The sequence below is a fragment of the Ursus arctos genome, unplaced genomic scaffold (assembly GCF_023065955.2).
Source record: "Ursus arctos isolate Adak ecotype North America unplaced genomic scaffold, UrsArc2.0 scaffold_19, whole genome shotgun sequence".
NCBI classification, from domain to species: domain Eukaryota; kingdom Metazoa; phylum Chordata; class Mammalia; order Carnivora; family Ursidae; genus Ursus; species Ursus arctos.
The window spans coordinates 53,098,150-53,120,771 of NW_026622863.1; the positions used below are offsets into that span (position 1 = coordinate 53,098,150).

Consider the following 22,622-nt stretch of genomic DNA (forward strand, 5'->3'; position numbering starts at 1 on the left):
ACTGTATGATTTCACTCACGTGGAATTTAAGAATCAAAACAAACGAGCAAAGGGGAAAGACAGAAGCCAAAGGCAGCATGGTACTGGCACAAAAACAGACACATAGACCAATGGAACAGAATAGAGACCCCAGAAATGGACCCTCGGCTCTTTGGGCAACTAACCTTTGACAAAACAGGAAAAAACATCCAGTGCAAGAAACACTCTCAATTACTGAGAACAAACTGACGATTACTGGAGTGGAGGGGGGCAGGGCTGGGGGCGTAGGTGATGGGGAGGAAGGAGGGCACTTGTTGTGATGAGGACTGGCTGATGTATGCAAGTGCCGACTCACTGTACTGTACACCTGAAACTAGTATTACACGTATGTTAACTATACTGGAACTAAAACAAAACTAAAAAAAAAAAAAAAAAAAAAAGAATAGCCTTTCCTAATACTGATAGAATTAAAAGTTTCTGTCTTTTGATCTATCTCATTCAATAATCAATCCTCCAGGGGCGCCTGGGTGGCACAGCGGTTAAGCGTCTGCCTTCGGCTCAGGGCGTGATCCTGGCGTTATGGGATCGAGCCCCACATCAGGCTCCTCCGCTATGAGCCTGCTTCTTCCTCTCCCACTCCCTCTACTTGTGTTCCCTCTCTCGCTGGCTGTCTCTATCTCTGTCAAATAAATAAATAAATAAAATCCTTAAAAAAAAAAATAATCAATCCTCCACTTCTCTATCCTTTGCTAATCATTCTCTAGTATCAGTTGCCATGGGGACTTTCTTTGGTTGAGAACAAACGCAGACTTTAACTTAAAATCAGAAGTTCAATATTGGAAGAATATCAAGTACCTCACAGATTTAAAGAATCAAACCAGGATGTGAGGAAGCGGGAAAGGTTTGGTGGATCAGAGTGGTGGGTAGGGATGCAGAAATCTTCACGCTGCTGCCAGAGCATGACTCGCCTACGACAGTACTTCAGCCCAGGAGTGACGTTCACACTCTTAGCAGCTGGTTCCAAAAGGGCCCCAACCAATCACAATGAATAAAAGAAAACATCCATCGTGCCATACGCAGGGCTGAATGTTGGCCCTGCTCCTGCCCCTCTGTCTCCAATCAACATACAAAGAATGAAAAATCTCATTGGCTTAACTGGACCATGTGTGACTGTGGAACGCTACAGAATGGAGAGAGTGAACGTTTCAACAAAGAGCTAGGAAAAGTGTGTGTTAAAGACAACAGATTTCCACGTATATACCGAAAAAATATGTATATATACACACATGCACATACATACACACACACACACATATACAGATTTAATATTAATTTTGACGCTATGACTACAAGATTTTACACATTAGGTTTTCCAAGTCACGTATCTCATTTAATATACTGTGGACGGACACTCTCCACAGAAGCATACATAGAATTTAGCCCCCTTCTACTAACCAGACAATACAGTGTTGAATAATCACAATTTAATGACCCTGCTTGGCAGGACACTGAAATCCTATTTGTCATAATTACAACAATTTTGCAATAAACATTATTTACATCTATTTATTCCAATGGGACATAATTCCCAGATCTAGGATTACTGTTTCAAAAGGAATGCATATTTATAATGTTGATAGGTCATACTATGTTGCCACCCAAAAAGGAGACAAATTTACACAGCTAATGATCAAGTATCTGTTTTCCCACCCTGATGCCAGTACCGGATATTATCCAGTAGATTTTAATCCATCGGAAAGCCAAGAAAGTTTAATTTGTAATTTCCTGATTAGCGAGGCTAAGAAGTTAACCCATTTTCTCTATTCATTTGAATTCTTCACCAACACGCCTGTCGGGAGGCACTGCCAATTTTCCCCACGGCTTTGTATGTGTAATGGCACTTTGTTCACAAATGACGTGTTTTTTCATATAACTTGTATCACTTTGTCGACTGTCTTTTTTATCGTTTTGGCGCCTTCCACCAGGCTGGAGTTTTAAATCTTTGTACAGGACAACTTACTCTCTTCCTCATGTCTTCAAGGACCCCACATCCTACTTAGTAAAGCCTTTCTCTTTCTATGTTTGCTTCTTACCTATCATTTCATAATTAGAAATGTTAAATACAATTGCATATTTCTCTGTAAGGTATGTGTGTTTCTTTCTTTCTTTTTTTGAAGAGGATGGATAAGCAACTGTCAAGACATCACTTCCCCAATAATGAAAAACCAGTCTTACTACATACCAAAATCTGAAATGCAAAGAAACCTATTTCAAAAATGTCCTGCTTTGCTTGCCAAATTATCTTTCCTTGTGTAATTTCAACTAAAACTGTCAAAGTAAACATATGCTACTGGGACTCTGTTGTGAATGACAATTTACTAACACATTAACAGTATTGAGTATTTCATCTAGAAAAAATGTATTTCTCCTCTTCTGCTATATTTTCATATTTCAGTAGTTTAGTAATTCCCTTTCACCTCTATTCATAAGTTGCCTTGTACTTTGTCTTGTTTTTGAAGTGAGGGTTGTATCACACACTTAGAAGTAATTAGAACCTTTTATATTCTTCTCTGTGCCAGAGCAGGGGTTGGCAAACCTCTTCGTAAAAGGACAGAGCAACACTTGAGGCTCTGCGGGCCATGTTGGCTCTGCTGCAGTTACCCAACCGTGCCACTGTGGAGTGAAAGCGGCCACAGGAAAATGGGAGCAAACGAGCGTGGCTATTTGCCAATAAAACTTGATTTGCAGATGCTAAAATTTAAATTTAATGTAACTTTCATGTTGTCACAAAATGTTCTTTTCACTGGTTCGACCATTTAAAAAATTATTTTTTTAATTTAGATCATGGAAAACCAGCGAGACTTTGGTCATTGGGTTAGTTTGCTGACACCTACTTTAGAATGGTTCACCTCAAGGCTGACAGCTCCTCAGAGGTTGAAGAGAGTTCCTTCATAAGCCTAAGTGATTTTACGTAGAGCAAATCTTTCCAAATTTTCTAATTATTGAATAACACGTCAGTAGTTTTAACTTTATGCATATAAATCTTACATTTTTTCTGTTTCAGTTCTTCTGTTCCAAGAGGCCTACTGACGCATGTTCTCTACACACGTCCTAAGACTGTTGTCAGATGTGTAGTAAAGCTGAATTCTCTCACCGATAAAATCACATCGCCTTACGTTTATGCAGATGAGATGAAAGCCACAATTCTAACTCAACATTATGGAAACAAGTTTTAAACCACCATTGGCAAAACCTCACTGATTACCTTGAACTCCTGTTCCTGATCTCAACTGGTTTCTCCTGGCCGCCTTCTATGCATCATTTTTGTTCAGACCTGACTGTGGTAACTCTTCAATGTCCCAAAATAACGTTTTGCTCAACACCTGGTCTGGACCAGGCACTGTGCTACGCACATCTTACGTATTAACCCATTTAAAGGATCTCAACACAATTTTTTACATAAAAAGTGAATGAACTGTATTTACACTTAAAAAAAAAAAAAAGTCAATCTGACTGCAGTGTGAAAAACAAACTCATGAAGGACAACAGAACCAACCCAACAGAGGGACCAGTTTTCTCACTAATGGAGGAGTCCAGCTGAAATAACAATGTTGAAACTATGGCGATGGGAGTGAGGACGCTCCCCAGAGAAACCTGGGCAGCAGATCCACAGGATTTGATGTGGAAGGCAAAGAGGAGCGTGCCGATGACTCTCCATTATGGATTCTCTGATGGGCAAGGTGTGCGGCTTGCCTGAAGACTTTTCTGCTTTTCTTATAGTTATAGGATCTCTCTCCAGTGTGGACTCTTTTATGCTGATTAAGGTGTCCGATTTGGATGAAGGTTTTCCTACATTCTTTGCATTCATACGGTTTCTTTCCAGAATGGATTCTCTGATGGACACTAAGGGACTGACGATGACTAAAGGCTTTGCCACATGCGCTACATTCGTAAGGTTTCTCCCCAGTATGACTCCTGCGATGACAGATAAGCGATGACTTTGTCTTGAAGGCCTTCCCACATTCAATACATTCATAAGGTCTCTGGCCAGTGTGGAGTCTCTGATGTTGAGTACAGGAGGAGTTATCACCAAAGGCCTTCCCACATTCAATACATTTATAGGGCTTCTCTCCAGTGTGAACCCTCTGATGTTGAATAAGGTGTGTAGTTTGGCTAAAGGCTTTACCACATTCCTTACACTCATATGGTTTCTCTCCCGTATGAGTTTTCTGATGCTGTGCAAGGTGAGCCTTCTGGGTGAATGCTTTACTGCAAACCTTACATTCATAGGGCTTCTCTCCAGTATGAATTCTCTGATGAGTAGCCAGCTGTGAACTGATGCTGAAGGATTTACCACATTCCCCACATTCGAAGGGTTTCTCTCCAGTATGGATCCTCAAATGACTAGCAAGGTGTATGTTCTGCCTAAAAGCTTTCCCACATTCTTTACATTTAAAAGGCTTTTCTCCAGAATGCACTCTTTGATGTTGGGTGAGTGAAGCATGATGGCTGAAGGCTTTTCTGCAAACATCACATTCATATGGTTTTTCTCCAGTATGAATCCTTTGATGGACAGTAAGGGATGAGCCATATCTGAAGGATTTGTCACATACATCACATTTGTAGGGTTTCTCTCCAGTATGAATTCTCCTATGTTGATTAAGGCCTATGTGATCACTGAAGGCTTTCCCACAATCGATGCAATCAAAGGGTTTCTCCCCAGTGTGGTAATACCTCCAGTGACGGATAAGGGACGTGTTCTGTATGAAAGCTTTCCCACATTCAATACATTCATAAGGCTTCTTGCCAGTGTGACATCGCTGATGTCTAGCAAAGGACGAGCCGTCACTGAAGGCCTTGCCACAGTCATTACATTTATAGGGTTTCTCTCCAGTATGAATTCTCTGATGAACAGTAAGGGATGAGCTCTGGGTAAAAGTTTTCTTACATTCGTTACATTTGAAAAGTTTTTTTCCTGCATAAATTCCTGTATGTTTTATTGCCACTGAAGTTTTGGGAAAATTTTTCTTAACTGAATCACGATTATGAACTCTCTCTTCTGAAATGTCCAAATGAAACCATCTTCCAGATTTATTAAAAGTACGTTCCCTTTCCTTCGAGAGGGTTTTGTTATGAGTGATTGTCTCTTGCCTGAACTGTGTCTCCTGACCTACCAGCTTCCTTTCAAACACACTCTCAGAACCCCAATTTTCTCTGAAAGTGGAACACTCCAAATTCATGTTTGAAGTTCTATCTGTTACTTCAGCGAATGAATCTTGTTTCGGAAAGAATTCCTGGGTCTCATGTATAGATCGCTGGCCTGAAAGGTATCAAGAAAACAAATATTTCGTTTATTGTGTGCTAGAAAAAAAGGAATTTGCTAAAAGGAAAATTGTGAATGAATTCACTAATTGGTGACATAAACCCTAATTAAACCGCATAAACTATGAGGCTCTGAAACACGTCAAAGGCGGTCTACAGTGTACGTACGCCCCAGCGTGACTTTATACAGGAGCCTACGAGAGGTGAGCCAGAAAAGAATTAAATAAATGTGGAATCAGTTATGTATTAGGGGAAAGGAACTGGGAAAATGTTCTGCAATCACACCACCTAACTATTCTGACACTTATTGCCTTTCACCTCTCTCCCGCCCTGTCTTGCTTCAATGCCAGAGCAGTCATCACATCATGAAAGCTGTTCCAGGAAGCACACCAAAGCACAAAAAAGAAAAAGTATTCACTAACATCTTTCAAGATTATCTGAAACCTGCTCATTCCCCTACAACCAGAAAATAAGGTTTCTGCTAACCACATCTTATTTGATTAATTTCAACAAAACCCACATTACCAACTGATAGCTGAGGCTCAGCAAACACATAAAATCATTTTTACATTTACCTGTGTGCTTTCATAGGCCTGACACTTCTCTGGCCATATATTAATGAATAGGACCTTGAAGTTTAATTTCTTAGTTCGAAACAACTGTTCTTATAAAAATGGTGAGTGCTGCCATTACATTTAATCACATCATACATGCTACTGAACAAGCATTTGTCTTATGTCAGACTCTAATGCTTACAGGGAGAACTGTATAGCCTGAGGTCCTTTTGCTGAATCACTGAGCATGCACCAAAAATTTGCGCACGTACAGTTATATCCCAATAAATACAGAGAGATGAAAGTGGTATTGGGGAGAGGATGCAGAGAATCAAATGTTCGGAAAAAGATGATCTTAAAAAAGGGAAAATAGTCTTTTTTAATGATATCTAAACACTTAAAGTTTTCCTTCTTAGAACAGTAATAGGACAAGGATGCCCTTTTTGCAACTTCTACACAACAGTGTACTAGACGTTCTAGCCGAAGCAGTTAGAAATAGAAATAAAAGGCATGCTAGTTAGGAAGGAAGAAGTAAAACTGTTATTTGAAGATGACATGATCCCACATACAGAAAACCCTAAAGAATCCACCAGAAAAGCATTAGAGCTAATAAATCAATTCATCAAAATTACAAGACACAAGACCACAACACACACAAATCAGTTGTAAGTTCTACACACTAGGAATGAACAATCTGAAAAGGAAATTATGAAAACAATTCCACGAAGGACAGCATTAAAAGCATAAGCTATTTACAAATACATCTACCCAAAGAGGTACAAGACTGTATGCTGAAAACTGCAAAACATTGCTGAATGAAATTAAGAAGATACAAATAAATGGAAAGCCATCCTGTGTTTGTTCACAGATAGGAAGAGAGCAGGAAAAGATTAAACAAGCAATAGAAACAAGACCAAATTTGTGATGTGGTACAAATGGGAATAAGTAAAAAGAAAGAACTATTAGTGACACAAGAGGTCAACCAGGTGAATGTGTCTGTAAAGACAGCACCCAACTCAAACCACTGTACCGTGAGAAGAAACAGCCTGCAAACGTACAGGCTGCTGCAAAGTGGGAACAACATCTATCATATTTTGAGACGGCATTTATAGTCATACAGTACGGATGCGAGGAAGGAAGACCCAAGAGAAAGATGGGTGATGAGTACAAAGACACCATTAACAGAATATGAACTCTACATAGATTTAAATTGCGTATTTATCAACATTATGAGTACTCCGAGAAATGCAAATTAAATAAAACATCCATTTTCACCCAGGAGCTTGGCAAAAGTTTAAAAAATATAAAATACTCACTATTGATGAAGATGTCTAGAAACAGGTATGCTCATATATTGTTCGTGGTATACCCTATATATTTTTTTTTAAATGTATACTTTGATCATGCAAAGAGATTAGTATAAACTGGACCACGGTTCATTACAGGTAAAAACTGGGAAAGACCTAAGTGTTCAAATGCCCTGTTAAGGTAAATCGGTGAAGTAAATTCATATTCATTTATTGCAATACTAGACATCCATTAAAACAATGAAGTAGGACGACATATATCAAGTTTCTGCAGACAAAAATGGAAGGAGAACCCATAAAAGAAGTAATGTACTAGACTACATAAAATGCTAGAGTTCTTACATATCACAATTTTAAAAGATCTAATTAAACTCTTACCACCATAGGTGAAAAAGTGTGAAACAATACATCAAAGAATTAGTATGTTGATATAAAAAAATCACCGGAAATGTAAAGAAAGCTTTTAAGACATGGATAGAGAAATGAATATAAACGAGGTACATGTAACAAAAGGATAAAGAGAATAAACAAATGTAGAAACAACATTCAATCTCTTTCACAATTAAAAAAAAATAACTTCAGGGTATAATCTTTCACTAAATAATAAGCAGATATTTTCATCAAAATACCTCGTGCTGGCAGGATGCAATTAATCCCATACATCAAGTCATCTAAGCACTGCTAGAGTTGCTGAAAGCAAACAAAACGTTCAGAGCCTAAAAGATGTTCATATCCAGGGATGTAGCAATCCCAAGAAGGTACAGTTTTCACTTCCATAAAGATACCTGTTGCAAATACCAAAAATGTGAAGTAAGCTCAATGAGCAATGGGATATATGATACAGAATGCATGTGAAAAACATCTCTGTGCATGACGGAGTACACACTATAAGTCCAACTACATGAAAAACAGGTGTTTTCACAACTTGAGCAAGTCTACACTTGCTCTGTTAACATACTGTGGTTATGGGTCATGGTTTTACATTCTGCTTCCAAACAGGCGACAGGATTACATTTTCTATAAACCATTATTTTCTAAAGAAATTTCTTCTTTCCTTTATGTATCAAAAGAGGAAGAGAACCCCCCCACACACACACACACAAAAGAGGACGAGATTCTCCACTTATATCTCCTTGCAGTCCAACTTCTGCTCTCCCTGTCTGACTCAAACAAGGAAGCTACCGGAAATCAATCCTCTCCTTCGCCTCTGCAGTACCCTCCTGGAAATTGTGCAAACTCTACTTCAGCCAGTTCATCCATAAACATGTTTCATCCTTTCCACTGGAGTGACCATTTACAATGACAACATACGTGTAAATTCCCTTCTTCTCCAAGTACCTGCCAGTGCCAAGCACAACGGCTCCCTCAAATAACTTTCAATACGTGGTTCTAACAGGAATGGATGAGTAATGAAATGAGTGGGCCATGTGATCACGAAAAACAGCTCAAAAGTACATCGGGGTCAGGACAGGGTCATGTAAGGAACTGAGCAGACAAGAGTGGCCAAGAACAGGAAGAACATTACAGGGAATGAGCAATCACTCGAGAGAAGGCAGCAAAGAAGGAGGAAAGAGAATAATTTTGAAACCCCAGACCTCCATGTTCTCTCTAGACCTGGAGGGCTTGGTAAAGTCCTGCGCATCTTCTCCTGTACATGCGTGAAGACTCGGCCTCTGGTGAACGTTCTGCTCTCACCTACAGTGGCACTCCCCACCCCCCCGGGCCCGCCACACTCACCTGAGAACAGGCCCCTTGTCACCTCTCTTTCCACCATCCAGGGCTCCTTCCCGTGCTCCAGCAGCGAAACCAAATCTGGCTTAGAAACACAGGGTCCTGCATATGGGCAGATATGGGGTTCGGTCACACACTTGACATTCTTAAATTGAGAACCAGCTCCTTGGTTTTGATAGAAAAGTATTTTATTAGAGGAAGAAGCAGAAAGAAAAGTGAGCAGTATCTAAAAGACACTGAAGACAATGCTTCAAGCATAACAAAGATACCAACTTTCAACTCTACAAATGTCAAATTCTCATCTTAGAAATCATGACAGAAATTTAGCCCAACACTTCAGAAGGCCCCTCCCTGACCTTCACAATTCAAAACTGACGAATGGGGGCGCCTGAGTGGCTCAGTCTGTGAAGTGTCTGCCTTCGGCTCAGGTCATGATCCTGGGATTGAGTCCTGCATCGGGCTCCCTGCTCAGCGGGGAGTCTGCTTCTCCCTCTCTCTCTGCCCCTCCCCCTGCCCGTGCTCTCTCTCGTTCTCAGTCTCTCTCAAATAAATATATAAACAATCTTAAAACAAAGCAGAAAACAAAACCTGAGGAATGAAAGTGGCAGTTTCTGAAGATAGGTTCAGATTTAGGAGAGGGACATCCTTACCTACTGACCCCAGGTCACCACGGTTTTCCCATACCACATTCTTACAGAAACTCTTCTGAGCTGGGTCCAGTTGCTGGGAGAAGTCCACAGCCATATTCGTGATGGTCACCAAGCCCTGAAATGGTACAAACACACTTTTTGATCAAACGTGCCCACGAACCTACAAAGGCTCGGGGGAGGAGTGTGAAAGAGGCAAAAGGTGTGAGAATTCTCACTTAGGTTCTGCGTGACCCAGGTCACATAACGAATGGGCCTAGTCCTACTGTCTACATGTGGGGGAATAAACAGAGAAAATAGAGGAGAATCTGTTTCTGCCATGGAGAATCTGTAATTTTGCAGGAGAAAAGGACCTTACACACAGTAGGAATTTCCTAACGCAGATTAAAGGTTTCCCCACCTTCAACACGCACAACTCGACACGTCTGCAGGGCTTCCCTCTAATCTTGGATGAGGGGGCGGGTTGAGATCCTGCTCAAAGTCTTCTCACGTCATCACATTGAACGTTTGATTAAGAGACTTGTGTGGGATTCATTACAGCTGGACTGTCCCCCTCTTCTAGTGTGCCTCGAGACTGCGTGCTCTGCCTTCCGGCGGGACGCTCTGTCTATGGGAGGCACCACACTCGCACAGACACTTCTCCCCAGCTCCCTGTGGTCATGGTCTCTCCCCTCCAGAAGGGTGTCTTTTGGAAGGATACTGTGTCTTGACTGGAATTTGCCTCACTTACCGGCTGCCTCCCAAACAGAGCACCATAATCCCAGTTTTCCCCTAACATGGAGCATTCCAGACTGTAGTCTGTGAGTCTCTCCGTTATCAGGGCTGGGGGTAACTTTTCTTTAGAGATGTCCTTCTTCGCGGGTAACTCCTTGGTCTCCTGCATGGTCTTCAAATCTGAAAGATATTAAGAAAGAACGTTTTCTCTATTATGTATTAATATGAAGAAAACTTCCAAAATGTAATCAGAGGAATTAAAATCCTCAAAAAACCATACCGTTTTGAAAGCTTTTTTATGACTAGCCAACCCTACATTCCCATATTTGTGTAGCTTTCGCCCTAAAGAATACAGTATGAGCTTTCTCACTGAAATCGAAGATGAAATGTGGCTAATAGAAACAAGGAGGGAGGGCAGACTAAAGAAGAAAATTGCTATATGATGCTTATTTCAACATTATTAAGTAAAACTGACTTTGACTCTTTCTCCATTTTTCCAGCAAAAATTCCTTCTCTCTCTCTTTTTAATAATGCATCTTTTATTATAATGCCAACTAACAAAAGTTCAAATCCCAGCCTTAAAAGTGCAAGTCTTCATAATGAACTAGAATCTTGGCAAGAGATGAAGGACGGACAGAAGGAAGCTATTTAGCTTCATGAAACTCATTCAGAGCACGTGATTTAGTACGTTACACGGAGAAGTTTCACAGCTCTCCCGTACCCTACGACAATCCTCGAGAGCTGTCGAAGTTCCATCTGTCAGCGGCCTGTCCTGCTCTGTCAATGCAAGGCCTTTCCTCAAAGTATGAGTTCGACAAAGAGGTTTTAGGAGATTCTCAATTCTTTAGAAATTGTTGCCATTTTCTCTTGTAGTAACCTCCAAAAGAAGTCTATAATTCTTTTTTTTTTTTTTTAAAGATTTTATTTATTTATTTGACAGAGACAGAGACAGCCAGCGAGAGAGGGAACACAAGCAGGGGGAGTGGGAGAGGAAGAAGCAGGCTCCCAGCGGAGGAGCCTGACGTGGGGCTCGATCCCATAACGCCGGGATCACGCCCTGAGCCGAAGGCAGACGCTTAACCGCTGTGCCACCCAGGCGCCCCAGAAGTCTATAATTCTGATCCCTAGTCTTACTTCATTGATTTTTTTGTTCCAGAAATAATGCTGTAGTTGAAATCACTATATTTCCAAATGATAGAAATATCATCACAATATCTGTAAATCTGTCAAATCAGAATCTGCGTTCTCTTCTTCTGAGAGCCAGTCACCCCACTGTCCGGTCTTGTCTGCACTGGGAGAGCCCCTGGCACCCAAATCCATAATGGCCCCGCCCAGACCCAACTCCTGGCCTTCTGGTCTCTTCCTTGTAATTCTAACGTTTCTGCTAAAGGCTCTACTCTCGTTCTTGTTTCTCTGGCTTGAAACTGGGAGTGATTTTTCTTCTTCCTCTTCGGGCCCTATTTATACTTACCATACATAGCAGTTTCTACTTCACTTAAGCTCCGTATAGATATGCCCGACTTCCCCGGTGACATGGTTAACTCTTCAATAGCTTACACTCATCCACCAACCCGCATCTGACGGCCTTACCAAACCGACAATAAGTCAGTGAAATAAGCCTACGCATGATACAGTCATTTAATCAAAGAGAAATAAGATAACAACAACAACATCAGTATCAGTCAAGGACTGTTTAAAGAACAGGCAAGATTATGTAAGCTTGAATGACAAAGGGTCTGAGAAGGAGCCAGGGAGAAAAACGGGATCCAGAGGGGAAAGAAGGCATGTTCAGAGGGAGGGGAGCAAAGGTGGAGAGGAGATTAGGGAGGATGAACGTCTGGGGAGCCCGTGCTGAAGAGGCCTCAGTTTTCCCTCCAGGCCTGGGGGCTCGGGGAGAGTCTGCTGATGATCCTACATGGCTGAGGTCCTGAGCTGTGACCCGCAGGGCCTTCCCCCCAGCTAGGCCTCCCATGCTCACCTGGGCACCGGCCTCTTGTCAACTTTCTCTTCACCATCCAGGGCTCTTTCCTCTGTTCCAGCGAGGAGATCATATCGGGCTTAGAAACGCAAAGTCCTAAGTACACAAGAAGCAATAGGAGGTGGTCACGCTGTGGGTCTGTGCAGACTTGAGATGCGGCCCCCCCAGCCTGATGAAAGAGTGGCAGTGCAGGGCCTGGTGCTAAAGGAGTAAAGGACTCTGAGCCACAGCAGCAGGCAGGGGAGAGGTAGGAGAACTGGGGTGGGGGGCCCCTTACCCAGCGAGACCAGGTTCCTGTAGTTCTCCAACATCACATCTCTGTGCAGAGTCCTCTGGGCAGAGTTCAGCCACTCCCACTCCTCTCGGGAGAAATCTATGGCCACATCCCCAAATGTCACCAAGCTCTGAAAGGACAAAACCACATTCTTGCTCAGTCAGTGCTCATGCCCCCCCTAGACTGGGGGTTGTTATGGACTGAAATGTGTCCCCCAAATTCATACGTTGAAGTCTAACACGTAGTACCTCAGAATGGGATTAGTTTTGGCAACAGGACCTTGAAAGAGGTGATTAAAAGTTAAATGAAGTCATGTGGTCGGGCCCTCATCCAATCTGACTAGCGTCCTTAGAAGAGGAAGAGACACCAGGAATGCGAGTGCACAGAGGGAAGAACGTGTGGGGACACAGTGACAGGGCGGCCATCGGCAAGCCAGGGAGAAGACTCCGGGGAAGCCAATGCTGCCAGCACCCTGACCTCCGACTTCCAGCCTCCAGAACAGACTGGGAAAGCAAGTGTCTGTTGTTTAAGCCCCTGGTCTGCTGTATGTTGATACGGCTGCCCGAGCAGACCCATACAGGGGTCTAAGGATTAGCTCCTTCTCATTTTGGGTGTGAGACTATGCATACAAGGAATAACATCCAGAGAAAAGAGAAAAATGCAAAGCTAGCCCCTGCCCCTGGAGAAATGGCAGTTTCATGCAGCTGTACACACAAGAGAAACATCTGCCATCAGTTCAGAACAATAAATAATGGAGGTTCGACTGTTCCACGCGCAACAGGTACCCGAGCATTTTCCGATGAGGACACACGAGTGGCCTGGATCAGCACAAGGATGGGGAAAGCGACCTGAAGAGGAACCTCCAAAGGCACAGAAGACTAAACCTCAAAGTGGGTTCTAAGGATTTCGATTTCACTGTCAGTGCTCATTAGACATTAGGCATTCGCGTTAATAACAGTTTAAAAAACCTAACAAAATCTTTATTTCTGAAATAAAGATGAGTGTTGAACAAGAATGGAAAATACTACAAAACACCTTTCAGGATCAGGGTGCCGTGTCAGAGAAGCTGGGGGCTGCCGAGGAGGAGCCGTGAACACAGACGCAACAGTGAGCACGTTGCCTGTCTCACCCGCTGGGATTCTTATGTAGCGTATTTGTATGATTCCAGGTCCACCAATTCTGATACTTCCAAAGTATTTGAAACATAGATCTAATCCAAATTCTGACCCCGGAGAGCTCACCAGTAGCTGCCCTCTATATTGAAAGGACCAGCAGCCCTGGGATTGTAAAAGTATATACTGAAATCAGGAAGCAGGACAGTCCGACTACCCGCAGAGCCTGGACGCAGACTGCAGCACACGCCAGGGCTGCGATCTCAGCTAGCTACTTAGCCTCTCTGTCTCGGAAAAATCAACAAAACCTCACGGGTCGTGGCTGAACAACGCAGCACGTGCTCAGCACTTGGAACGGGCAAGGCGCCCTGAACGTGCCACGTGAACGTCAGCGACCGTGCTGCTGGCCAGCAGCTGAACGCCCGCTTACAGCTTCACGTAATTCTACCGGAAACAAAGGCCCTCTGAGGTTCCGTGTCTGCTGAATCATATGCTATCATGTGCTCTCTAACCTGCACGAATTCTGAAGGTATTTTTCACCAAATTGTGTAAAGACGAGTCAAGAGGGTTCTGTAAATATATCTTGATTTGTGTGAAGACAGGAAACTCTTGACACATAAATCTCCTACATGGGAGACGGAAGGGCCCCACGCCACAGAAACTACCTGTGAGTACCTGCAGGAAACAGCTAAGAACTGCTTAGTGTGAGCCCTGGGCAAAAGACGTGCCCACAGGCCTACCTGAGCGAGCTAGTCTCGAACAACGCTGGTCAGCTCTCACTAACGGCGTCAAGTTGGAGCAGCGGCCAGGAGAGCAGAGTAACTGCTGTGCGGGCGGAGTCCGCAGCAAGAGCGCTCACTCTGCTGGGAAGGCTCGGCTCCAGCTCCCTGGGCCGCCCACAGCCACCTGCACCAGCAGTTAAATGCCTTCAGATTTTGAAAACTGTGTAGGACACAGGGGGATCTTCCAGTAGACTGAAACTCAAACATTTCAATGCAGATGCTAAGTGGAATAAGCCAGACACAGAAAAACAAATACTGCACAATCTCACTTGTATGTGAAAGCTAAAGCAGTCACGCTTCCAGAAGCAGAGAGTCCAAGGGCGGCTGCCGGCGGCGGGGGGAGGAAGAAATGTGCAGGTGACGGTCAAAGGGAACAAAGTTCAGTTACGCAGGACGAGTAACGTACAGCATCATGCCCATAGCTAACAATGTGCTATTATCTCCTTAAAAGCTGCTAAGAGGCTAGATCTTATGTTAAATAGTCTTGCTAATAATAATAATAATAGGAGGAGGAAAATTTGGAAGGTGATGAATAAGTTTATGGCTTTGATGGTGGTGACGGTTTCACGAGTATATACTTTTCCTCAAACTCATTTAATTGTGCACATTAAAAACGTGCAGCTTCCTACATGTCAATCATACCTCAATAAAGTGCTTAAAAACAAACAAACAAAACACAACCATTTCTTTTTTTTTCTTTTTAACATTTATTTATTCACATAATCTCTATACCCAATGTGGGGCTTGAACTCACGACCCCGAGATCAAGAGTTGTATGCTCTTCTGACGGAACCAGCCAGATGCCCCCCCAAAAAACCCATTTCAATGCAAATATTTTCAACTGTGTTCAAAGGTATAGGTGTTCAGACACATGCTACTTCTGTGTTTTTATTCTGACCTGATTCTAAAAGCCAGTTTTTCACAGATTCCAGCCTTACAGTTCTAAATACGTGCTCCTTGCCTGGCAAGTCTTGGACTTATTTTTTTCTGATATTCAAAATCTTTTCGGATAGTCTTTACTAAAGGAAATATTATTTAAAATATAGTACATAAATTGTATACAAATTACAATACCTTTTTTAAATCTATAATATCTTTCCAGCATCTTTACAATAACTTTGTTAAGTCTGTTGGCGCAAGAGAAAATGATGCCCAATTTTCTTGGATTTGTTACTATTTTGTCATTGGCAAGAAAACGGAATAAACAAGAATATGGAAATGGAATTTGGGGCCCCTACTACACAGAAGAGTCTAAGTTCCAATATTCTCTTATACTTGGCAACTGGTTTTTTGAGGGGTCTGATTTTTTTTTTTCCTTAGTAACAAATGCCCCCTTCTCTAGCTCTCTACTCCTATGTTCCAGAGGCACGTAGCATTAACAGTGTATGTGTAACCGTCCAAGTAAGACATTTTCTCAGTTTGTACAGACTGCCCTTTAGGTATAGAATCAATGACTTCTGGGGGCACCTGGGTGGCTCAGTCGGCTAAGAGTCTGCCTTCAGCTCAGGTCATGACCCCAGGGCCCTGGGATGGAGCCTGCTTCCCCCTCTGCTCCTTCAGACTACCCACCCCCGCGCCCCTCCCCCGCTCGTGTGCACTCTCTCTCAAATAAACAAATAAAATCCTTAAAAAAAGAAAAAAGAAAAGAAAAGCAACTGCTTAAAAAAAAAAAAAAGATTCAATGACTTCTGTTAGTACTATGATCTGAATGTTTGTGTCCCCCCAAAATCCATACACTGGAATCCTAACGCCCAGTGTGATAGCATTTGGAGGTGGGGCCTTTTGGGAGGCCCTTTGGTCATAAGGGTGAATCCTCTTTAAGAGTCTTCGTGTCCTTATAAAAGAGACAGACTACGCCCCCCCAAGCTCCTTAGCTCCTTCCCCCACATGAGGACACGGAGAGAGGGTGTCAGCTATGAAAGGGGGACAGGAAGCGGGTCCACATCAGCCACCACATACACTCTGCCAACACCATAATCTTGGTTCTTCCCAGCCTCCAGAACTGTGAGAAATAAATGTCTGTTGTGTAAAGCCGCGCAGTCCGTGGTGGTCTGTGATAGCAGCCCGGACAGACTCAAGGAGCTAGCAAACGTCTTGTACCGTGAACAGTAACAATTACCGCTCACAGCGCTATCACGATATTCCAGACACCATGCTATATACATACATATAAGCTGTTCAACCCCACGACCCTGAGACTTGGCACTGGCACTGCTCCCACTTTATAGATGAGAAAACACAGAGCTGTAACCTGCCCAAGGTCACACAGTCAACTGCAGAGCCAAGATTCTGGACTGGGCAGTCTGGCTCCACAGTCCACACCCTTAACCCCTACATCAGACGTCAGCAGTCTTCTTGTAAAAGGCCAGAGGGCAAATATTTTCGGCTTTGGAGGCCAGACAGCCTCTGCCACAATGCCTCAACCCTGCTCTTGCAGCACGAAAGCCGCCACGGACCACAGCTAAACCACGTGTGTGCCGTGCTCCAAGGAGACCTCATTGATGGCACCAAAGGCAAACTGACGTCAGTTTCACAGGATATAACATACTGTTTTTCATCTGTTTCAATCACTGGGAAATGTAAATACCATCTGTAGCTCATGAGCTATACAAAAAGCAGCGGCAGGTCAGATTAGGCCAGTCTGCCAAGCCCTGTCCCACACCCCATGTTGTTGTTACTGTGCATCTCCTGAGGGGCTGGCCCGTAAGTTTCTAGACGACAATGACACGAGGATGCTGACAGCTAACACTCACTGAGATCCCACTATGTGCCAGGCCCCTTTACGTTTTTCTAGGCACTTTATGTGCATTCACTTAATTAATCCTTAAAAGAACCATATTAAGCCAGTACCATTATCATCCCCATTTTTACAGATGAAGAAAATGTGGTCATTTAAGTTGCCTTGAGGTGACACAGTGATTAAATGCTAACGCTAGCATCGGAACCCAGGCAGCCTGGCTCCTTTGTTCACACCTGTGAGCATGACACTAGCACGTCTCTACTACAAGGTTCCAGTCCAACAACAGCCATGATGCTTGCTATCCCTTCACCCTGAAACAGGATCCACTGGGCAACATGGCTTTCAGATAGAACAAATTTTCTCCAACTCATGTCCGATCAACCTGCTTTATTCAAGGGCATGCAAAACACTCTCAACTGTGCACATCCTATTCTTATTCCCATCGTTAGTGTGGACGAGTGTGGATTTCCAAAAGGGTTTCAAAACGTCACACTACACCAGAGAGAAAACATAATGAATGGCACATCCAATATAAGAATTTGATCTGCTGGTCTCACTCTTAATAAAGATGAGAGAGAGAGATTAAATACACACAAACAGAAAACAAAAGCAATTCTATCCTTACACAAAAATACTTTGTATTAATAATCCACCGGAAAAAAATGAATGAAAGCCTTTTCTAAGAAAAAATGCATTAAAGAGGGATTTTTTCTGGTTCAGTTCAACTCACTTAATTTTTAAGGCACATGAATGAAAAATTGGTAATTTTTTTCTTTTTGGGTGAAGTCTACTTTCTTTCTTTTTTTTTTTTTTTTTTAAGATTTTAGTTATTTATTTGACAGAGAGAGAGAGACAGCCACCGAGAGAGGGAACACAAGCAGGGGGAGTGGGAGAGGAAGAAGCAGGCTCTCAGCAGAGGAGCCTGATATGGGGCTCGATCCCAGGACTCCAGGATCACGCCCCGAGCCGAAGGCAGATGCTTAATGACTGAGCCACCCAGGCGCCCCTGAGTCTACTCTTTTTAACACCATAAATTCTAGCTTTTGAGGCTCTATTGCTGTTCCATCTAAATACAACTCTTAAAGTATTCTGATTTCATGTCAGTTTAATTAACTTTAATCCACAAAGTAAGAAAAACTTCTAGGAATGTATTCATAGGAAATAATCAGGGATAAAGCACATTTCCAGGTATAAGAGTGATTATTATAATACCATGTTAAATAGCAAAACACTGGCTACAAAAGAAGCTTACACATTCCTCCACCAAGTGTTTTCTGAATCAGGCACTAAGGGTGAAACGGCCCAAAACCCCTGCCTGTGTCAAGTGAACCTGGAGCAGAAAACCAGATATATGAAGTAAATATACAGTACGTTGAAATGTGCTAAGAGTTTAAAAAAGGCGTAAAGCAAAGAAGGAGATGTGAGGAATTCGGGTGGGAGTCTTTGAAGCTCTAGACAGAAGGATCGGGAAAATGAGAAGGCCATTTTTGAGGAAGCAAAGTGAGTGATGGAGGAGGATGGAGAATGTCAGAGGTCCAAAGGGCCAGGTCAGGTAGGGCACTGTCACACATGAAGGATTCGGGGAAGCCATGGAAGGTTCTGAGCAGAGCGGGACCCAGCAGTTAGAACAGACCCTGCCTGGCTGCAGCACCGGGATGCGACTGCAGAAGCGTATGCAGAAGCAGGAGGTCACGGAAGCAGAGTCGACGGCCCGAGAGTAAGATAACAAGCACGGAGGCAGCGACGGAGGCACTAGGCATAACGATAATCATCAGGTTACGAAGACAACATGCAAATAGTGCTGACAGGATTTGCCACGAGGCAAACATGGGCAGTAGTGAAAGAGAGGAAACAAGAATGACGCAGAGGTTTCTGGCCTGAGTAACTGACAGGATGAAACTGCCACAGTCTGAGACAGAGACAACTGGGGGAGCTGCCAGGTTGGGGGGAACCTCAGAATTGAGCCGTGAATGTGTTAGGTCTGAGTTACCTATTGAACATGCAAGAGGAGTCGTCCAGTTGGACGCACAGGCCTGGAGCTCAGAGGGGGGGTTGGAGCTGGAAAGGTGAATTTGGGAGAAGCCTGCCTGTGGCTAGTTGTTACAGATGAGAACAGGCCAACCTCCTCAGGGGAACGTGTGCAGACAGACAAGAAAAGACCCAAGAACATCACCCTGAAGCACACTGACAGTTGTGGGTCTGAGAAATGAGGAGGAACCAGCAGTGAAAACTGAGAAGTCAGGAAGGTGGGAGGAAGGCCGGATGAGTCAAGGGAAAAGTCAAGGGAAAAGAGGGTCCCACTGGAGAGCAAGGGATGAGCTATTTCAAGAGTTGGCAGCCACCTGTTTTTGTAAATAAAGTTTTATTGGAACACAACCCTGTCCATTCATTTACCTGTTGTCTGTGGCTGCTTTAGTTCTAGAAGGCAGAGTGGAGCAGCTGCGGCAGAGACCTTACGGCCTGCAAAGCCTAAAATATCTACTATTTAGCCCTTTACAGTAAAAGTCTGCCAACCCGACCTCCTTCAAATGCCAATGATAGTCAAAAAAGACCGAGGACTGGGCAGTGCATCTGTTAACTTGCTTAAAAGTAGCCTGGGTGGGACAACCGGAACCTGGTTCATATATTTACGAGCCGGCATCATATTTATGAGACAGAGGACAGAAACAAACAAAACTATTTGTTAGCATTTTAAGACACCACCCAATCAAGTGAGAAAAAGGCAGCCCTTCACACTGCACCAGTGCTGCCCTTCCCTCTTCTGCCTGCCAAACATCCCCTCTCCCTTCAAAACATGGCTCCAAAATCACCTCCTCGGGGAAGATCCCCTGCCCTTCCATCACAGGCAGCTAGAGGCAAAGAGCTCCTTTAGTCGGCTCTCACCTGCACTCGAGCAAACCTTGTTTGCTTCCGTCACTTTCCACCAACAGGCTGTGAGCTCCTTGAGAGCAGGGACTGGGGCTTAGCCATCTGTTTCTCCAGGGACTGGTACCAAGCGGATACTAAACAAACCAGGTACAGCACTTGCCCCAAGGAGTACCTTTCAGCTCCATCAGAGTCCCTCGGAGAAAAGTGGCACAGCGAGGGGCTGAATCACTTCACCAATGAAGAATGAACACTGAATGGAATGAAGAGGAAGCAGGGAGGGAGGCCCTGGGCTACCCCTGTAGCCCATCACTCACCAGAATGTGAGAAAATGGGAATCAGCTCCCAGGACAGGTCTCTTAAACTGAAAACTTTTAAAAGAAAATAAACATTATTAAGTCCTGAAAAGCAAAACTGCATTTCAGAGAGGAGAGTGGAAATGCCAACTCACCTGAGACATGACTTTCAGTTCTGTTCTTGTCCCTGCTGCCTCCTGCTTATGCCTCCTCTCCTGGAGAAGGGCAGTGGCCCTGGAAGGAAGAGCTGGGGGAAGAGAAAGGAGTCGCTGGAGACCGAGACTGCACTTCGCTCCTAATCACCAGCCTGGAAACGAACGGTCCCTTCCTGCTCTTAACTACAAACCATAAATCGGAAAGGGCTTCAACAGGTTGGAGAATCAAATGCTCGGGCTCGAACGGATGAGACCAATTTTGAAGGGACTGATCTGAATACGACTGTCACTCTACCTAGGGACTGCCACGGAAGGAGAGGGATTTCCTCTCTCTGGGAGCATGAATTAGGATGGTGTGGGGTCGGGCTGACCCTGGGCAAGTCATGGTCCCTCCCTGCACCGCTGCTTAATGCTCGGACTCAGGGCAAACTTCCAAACCTTTGGATTCCTGGGATCTACCAGCCTCAGAGCCTAGGACAACCATTCACCAGCACATGGGCCCGAGAGGTCCTTTTGCCCCAAGACCTCACCCTCCCCGCACTCTGTGGGGGTGAATTCGTCCCGGTCCACCAGGCCCGACCACCTGTCACTCTCACCTCGGTTCTCAGGCCCCGCGGTCACCGTTCCTCGTTGGCCTCTGGATGGGGGCCCATTCCTTGCGCGCGGCCTTCCCCGGGCAGGGCGGGTGAAGGCAGCCGGCGTCCCCGCACTCCGGCCTCGGCCCGCCCCGGGCTTTGTGCGGGGAGCGCCTCGCCGCGGCGGGGACCCCCGCCCGCGGGCCCCCGCGCCCCTGCCCGCACTCGCCGCCCCCTGCATGTCCGCGCGGCGCGCGCGCTCGCTCCCCCCACCCTCCGCGGGCACGCCCGGAGTCCAGCGGGCCCCGCCCCGCCCCGCGCCGCCCCGCCCCGCGGCCACCGCGGCCGCGGAGCCCCCGACCCGGCCGGCCGCACGAACCCGGGCCGCGGGCCGCCGCCGGAAGTGGGCGTGTGCGGCCACCGCAACGCCCCCTGGGAAGCGTAGTCCCGGCCAGGGCTGCGGCGGGACTGAGCTGAACGCAGGCCGCAAAGCGCCGGCCCTCCCTGGGCCTACGCAGCGTCCGTCGTCTCGTCTCCCGGCCGGCCGCTTCCGGCTTTTCGGGACGGCGGCCTCCGGGTAGCAGTCGACGCCCGGCCCAAATCTGGCCGGAAGTACAGGCCTCCGACGGACAGACGGCGCCCCACGGGCTTCTGGGAGTCGGCGCTGGGTTCGGATTCGCACAGGCGCAATTCCACGGAGGGGGCGGGGCTGACGGCGAGGGGCGGGGCCGCGGGGAGGGGCGGGGCCGCAGGGCTGACGAGGGAGGCGCTGGGCAGCGGCAGGCGGCGCGCTCCCCGGGTGGGCGTCCCACGGGTGTCCCCGCCGGCCGAGTGCGGGGACGCGCGCGGCGAAGGGCTGCGCTGGGCCTTGCCGGTGTCCACAGTGTGGTTCTACTGGGGGCGTGTGAGCACGGCGTGCCTTCGCGTCCGATTCGCTGCGCACTTTTGACCCCAGGTGGGTCCCCGAGTCCCTGGACACCCGTTCTCCAGATGCCACTCCCCCTGCGCTTGTGGGTCCTGCACCTGAACTCTCGTCGGGGCGAGTTCCCACCTGACACTCTCACAGATCGCTGCCCAGACTCGCAGTCACATATGCCACGCACCTCGTGACCATTCAAAATGCCGCGTAACCTTCATCGTTATCTGAGTTAACTGATGTTTTTCCTAATTTACGTGTTTAGGGCCAGTCTTGTAAGAGACTTCCAGAGCTTTCTGGATACCTCGAGCTGAAAGCCTCGTTCCGCTCAATGAATAACCTCACTTACCCACAGCAGGGGCGTAATGCTGTTGTTACACTCACCATCACAGATCGGAGAGGCTGCACGCTGTTACATTTATTTGACATTTTGTATATCATTTAAGACAGAAAAGAGATGAGTGGTAGTCAGGGGCTGGGGCAGGAGGAGGAGACGCACAACAAAGGTCTTTTGTATCTTGGTCGTAGTAGTTACAGGACTGTATGAATTTGTCCAAATTAGAATTCTACACTTAAAGTGAGTATGTTCTACTGTGCTAGTTTTTAAAAACTCATGAAATTTTACACTTAACATCTGTATGTAAATATTTTCTCATTAAAAATAAAGTTGTAAAG

The 22,622-nt window shown here is 45.2% G+C and overlaps 1 protein-coding gene across 1 annotated transcript; it reads right to left on the reverse strand.

The window, feature by feature from the left end:
* Positions 1 to 1,347: 1,347 nt before the first annotated feature.
* On the reverse strand, positions 1,348 to 21,278 carry ZFP28 (ZFP28 zinc finger protein). The gene is made up of 8 exons (XM_057313923.1): positions 21,053 to 21,278; positions 20,457 to 20,548; positions 12,510 to 12,636; positions 12,233 to 12,328; positions 10,271 to 10,434; positions 9,544 to 9,658; positions 8,900 to 8,995; positions 1,348 to 5,299 (listed from the first exon to the last, which is right to left on the reverse strand). Exons 1-8 carry the CDS (start codon positions 21,270 to 21,272, stop codon positions 3,597 to 3,599), a joined length of 2,613 nt encoding a protein of 870 aa, XP_057169906.1. The 5' UTR covers positions 21,273 to 21,278; the 3' UTR covers positions 1,348 to 3,596.
* Positions 21,279 to 22,622: the final 1,344 nt, after the last annotated feature.

What these genes read in the sequence shown, in the direction of transcription:
- ZFP28 (XM_057313923.1), bottom strand. Translation starts at nt 21,272, where the DNA reads ATGCAGGGGGCGGCGAGTGCGGGCAGGGGCGCGGGGGCCCGCGGGCGG. An exon ending in CTCTGTTTGGGAGGCAGCCG is followed by an intron (nt 9,659 to 10,270) that starts GTAAGTGAGGCA and finishes GTACCATTTCAG; the next exon opens with GGCTTGGTGACCATCACGAA. An exon ending in GACAAGGGGCCTGTTCTCAG is followed by an intron (nt 5,300 to 8,899) that starts GTGAGTGTGGCG and finishes GATACCTTTCAG; the next exon opens with GCCAGCGATCTATACATGAG.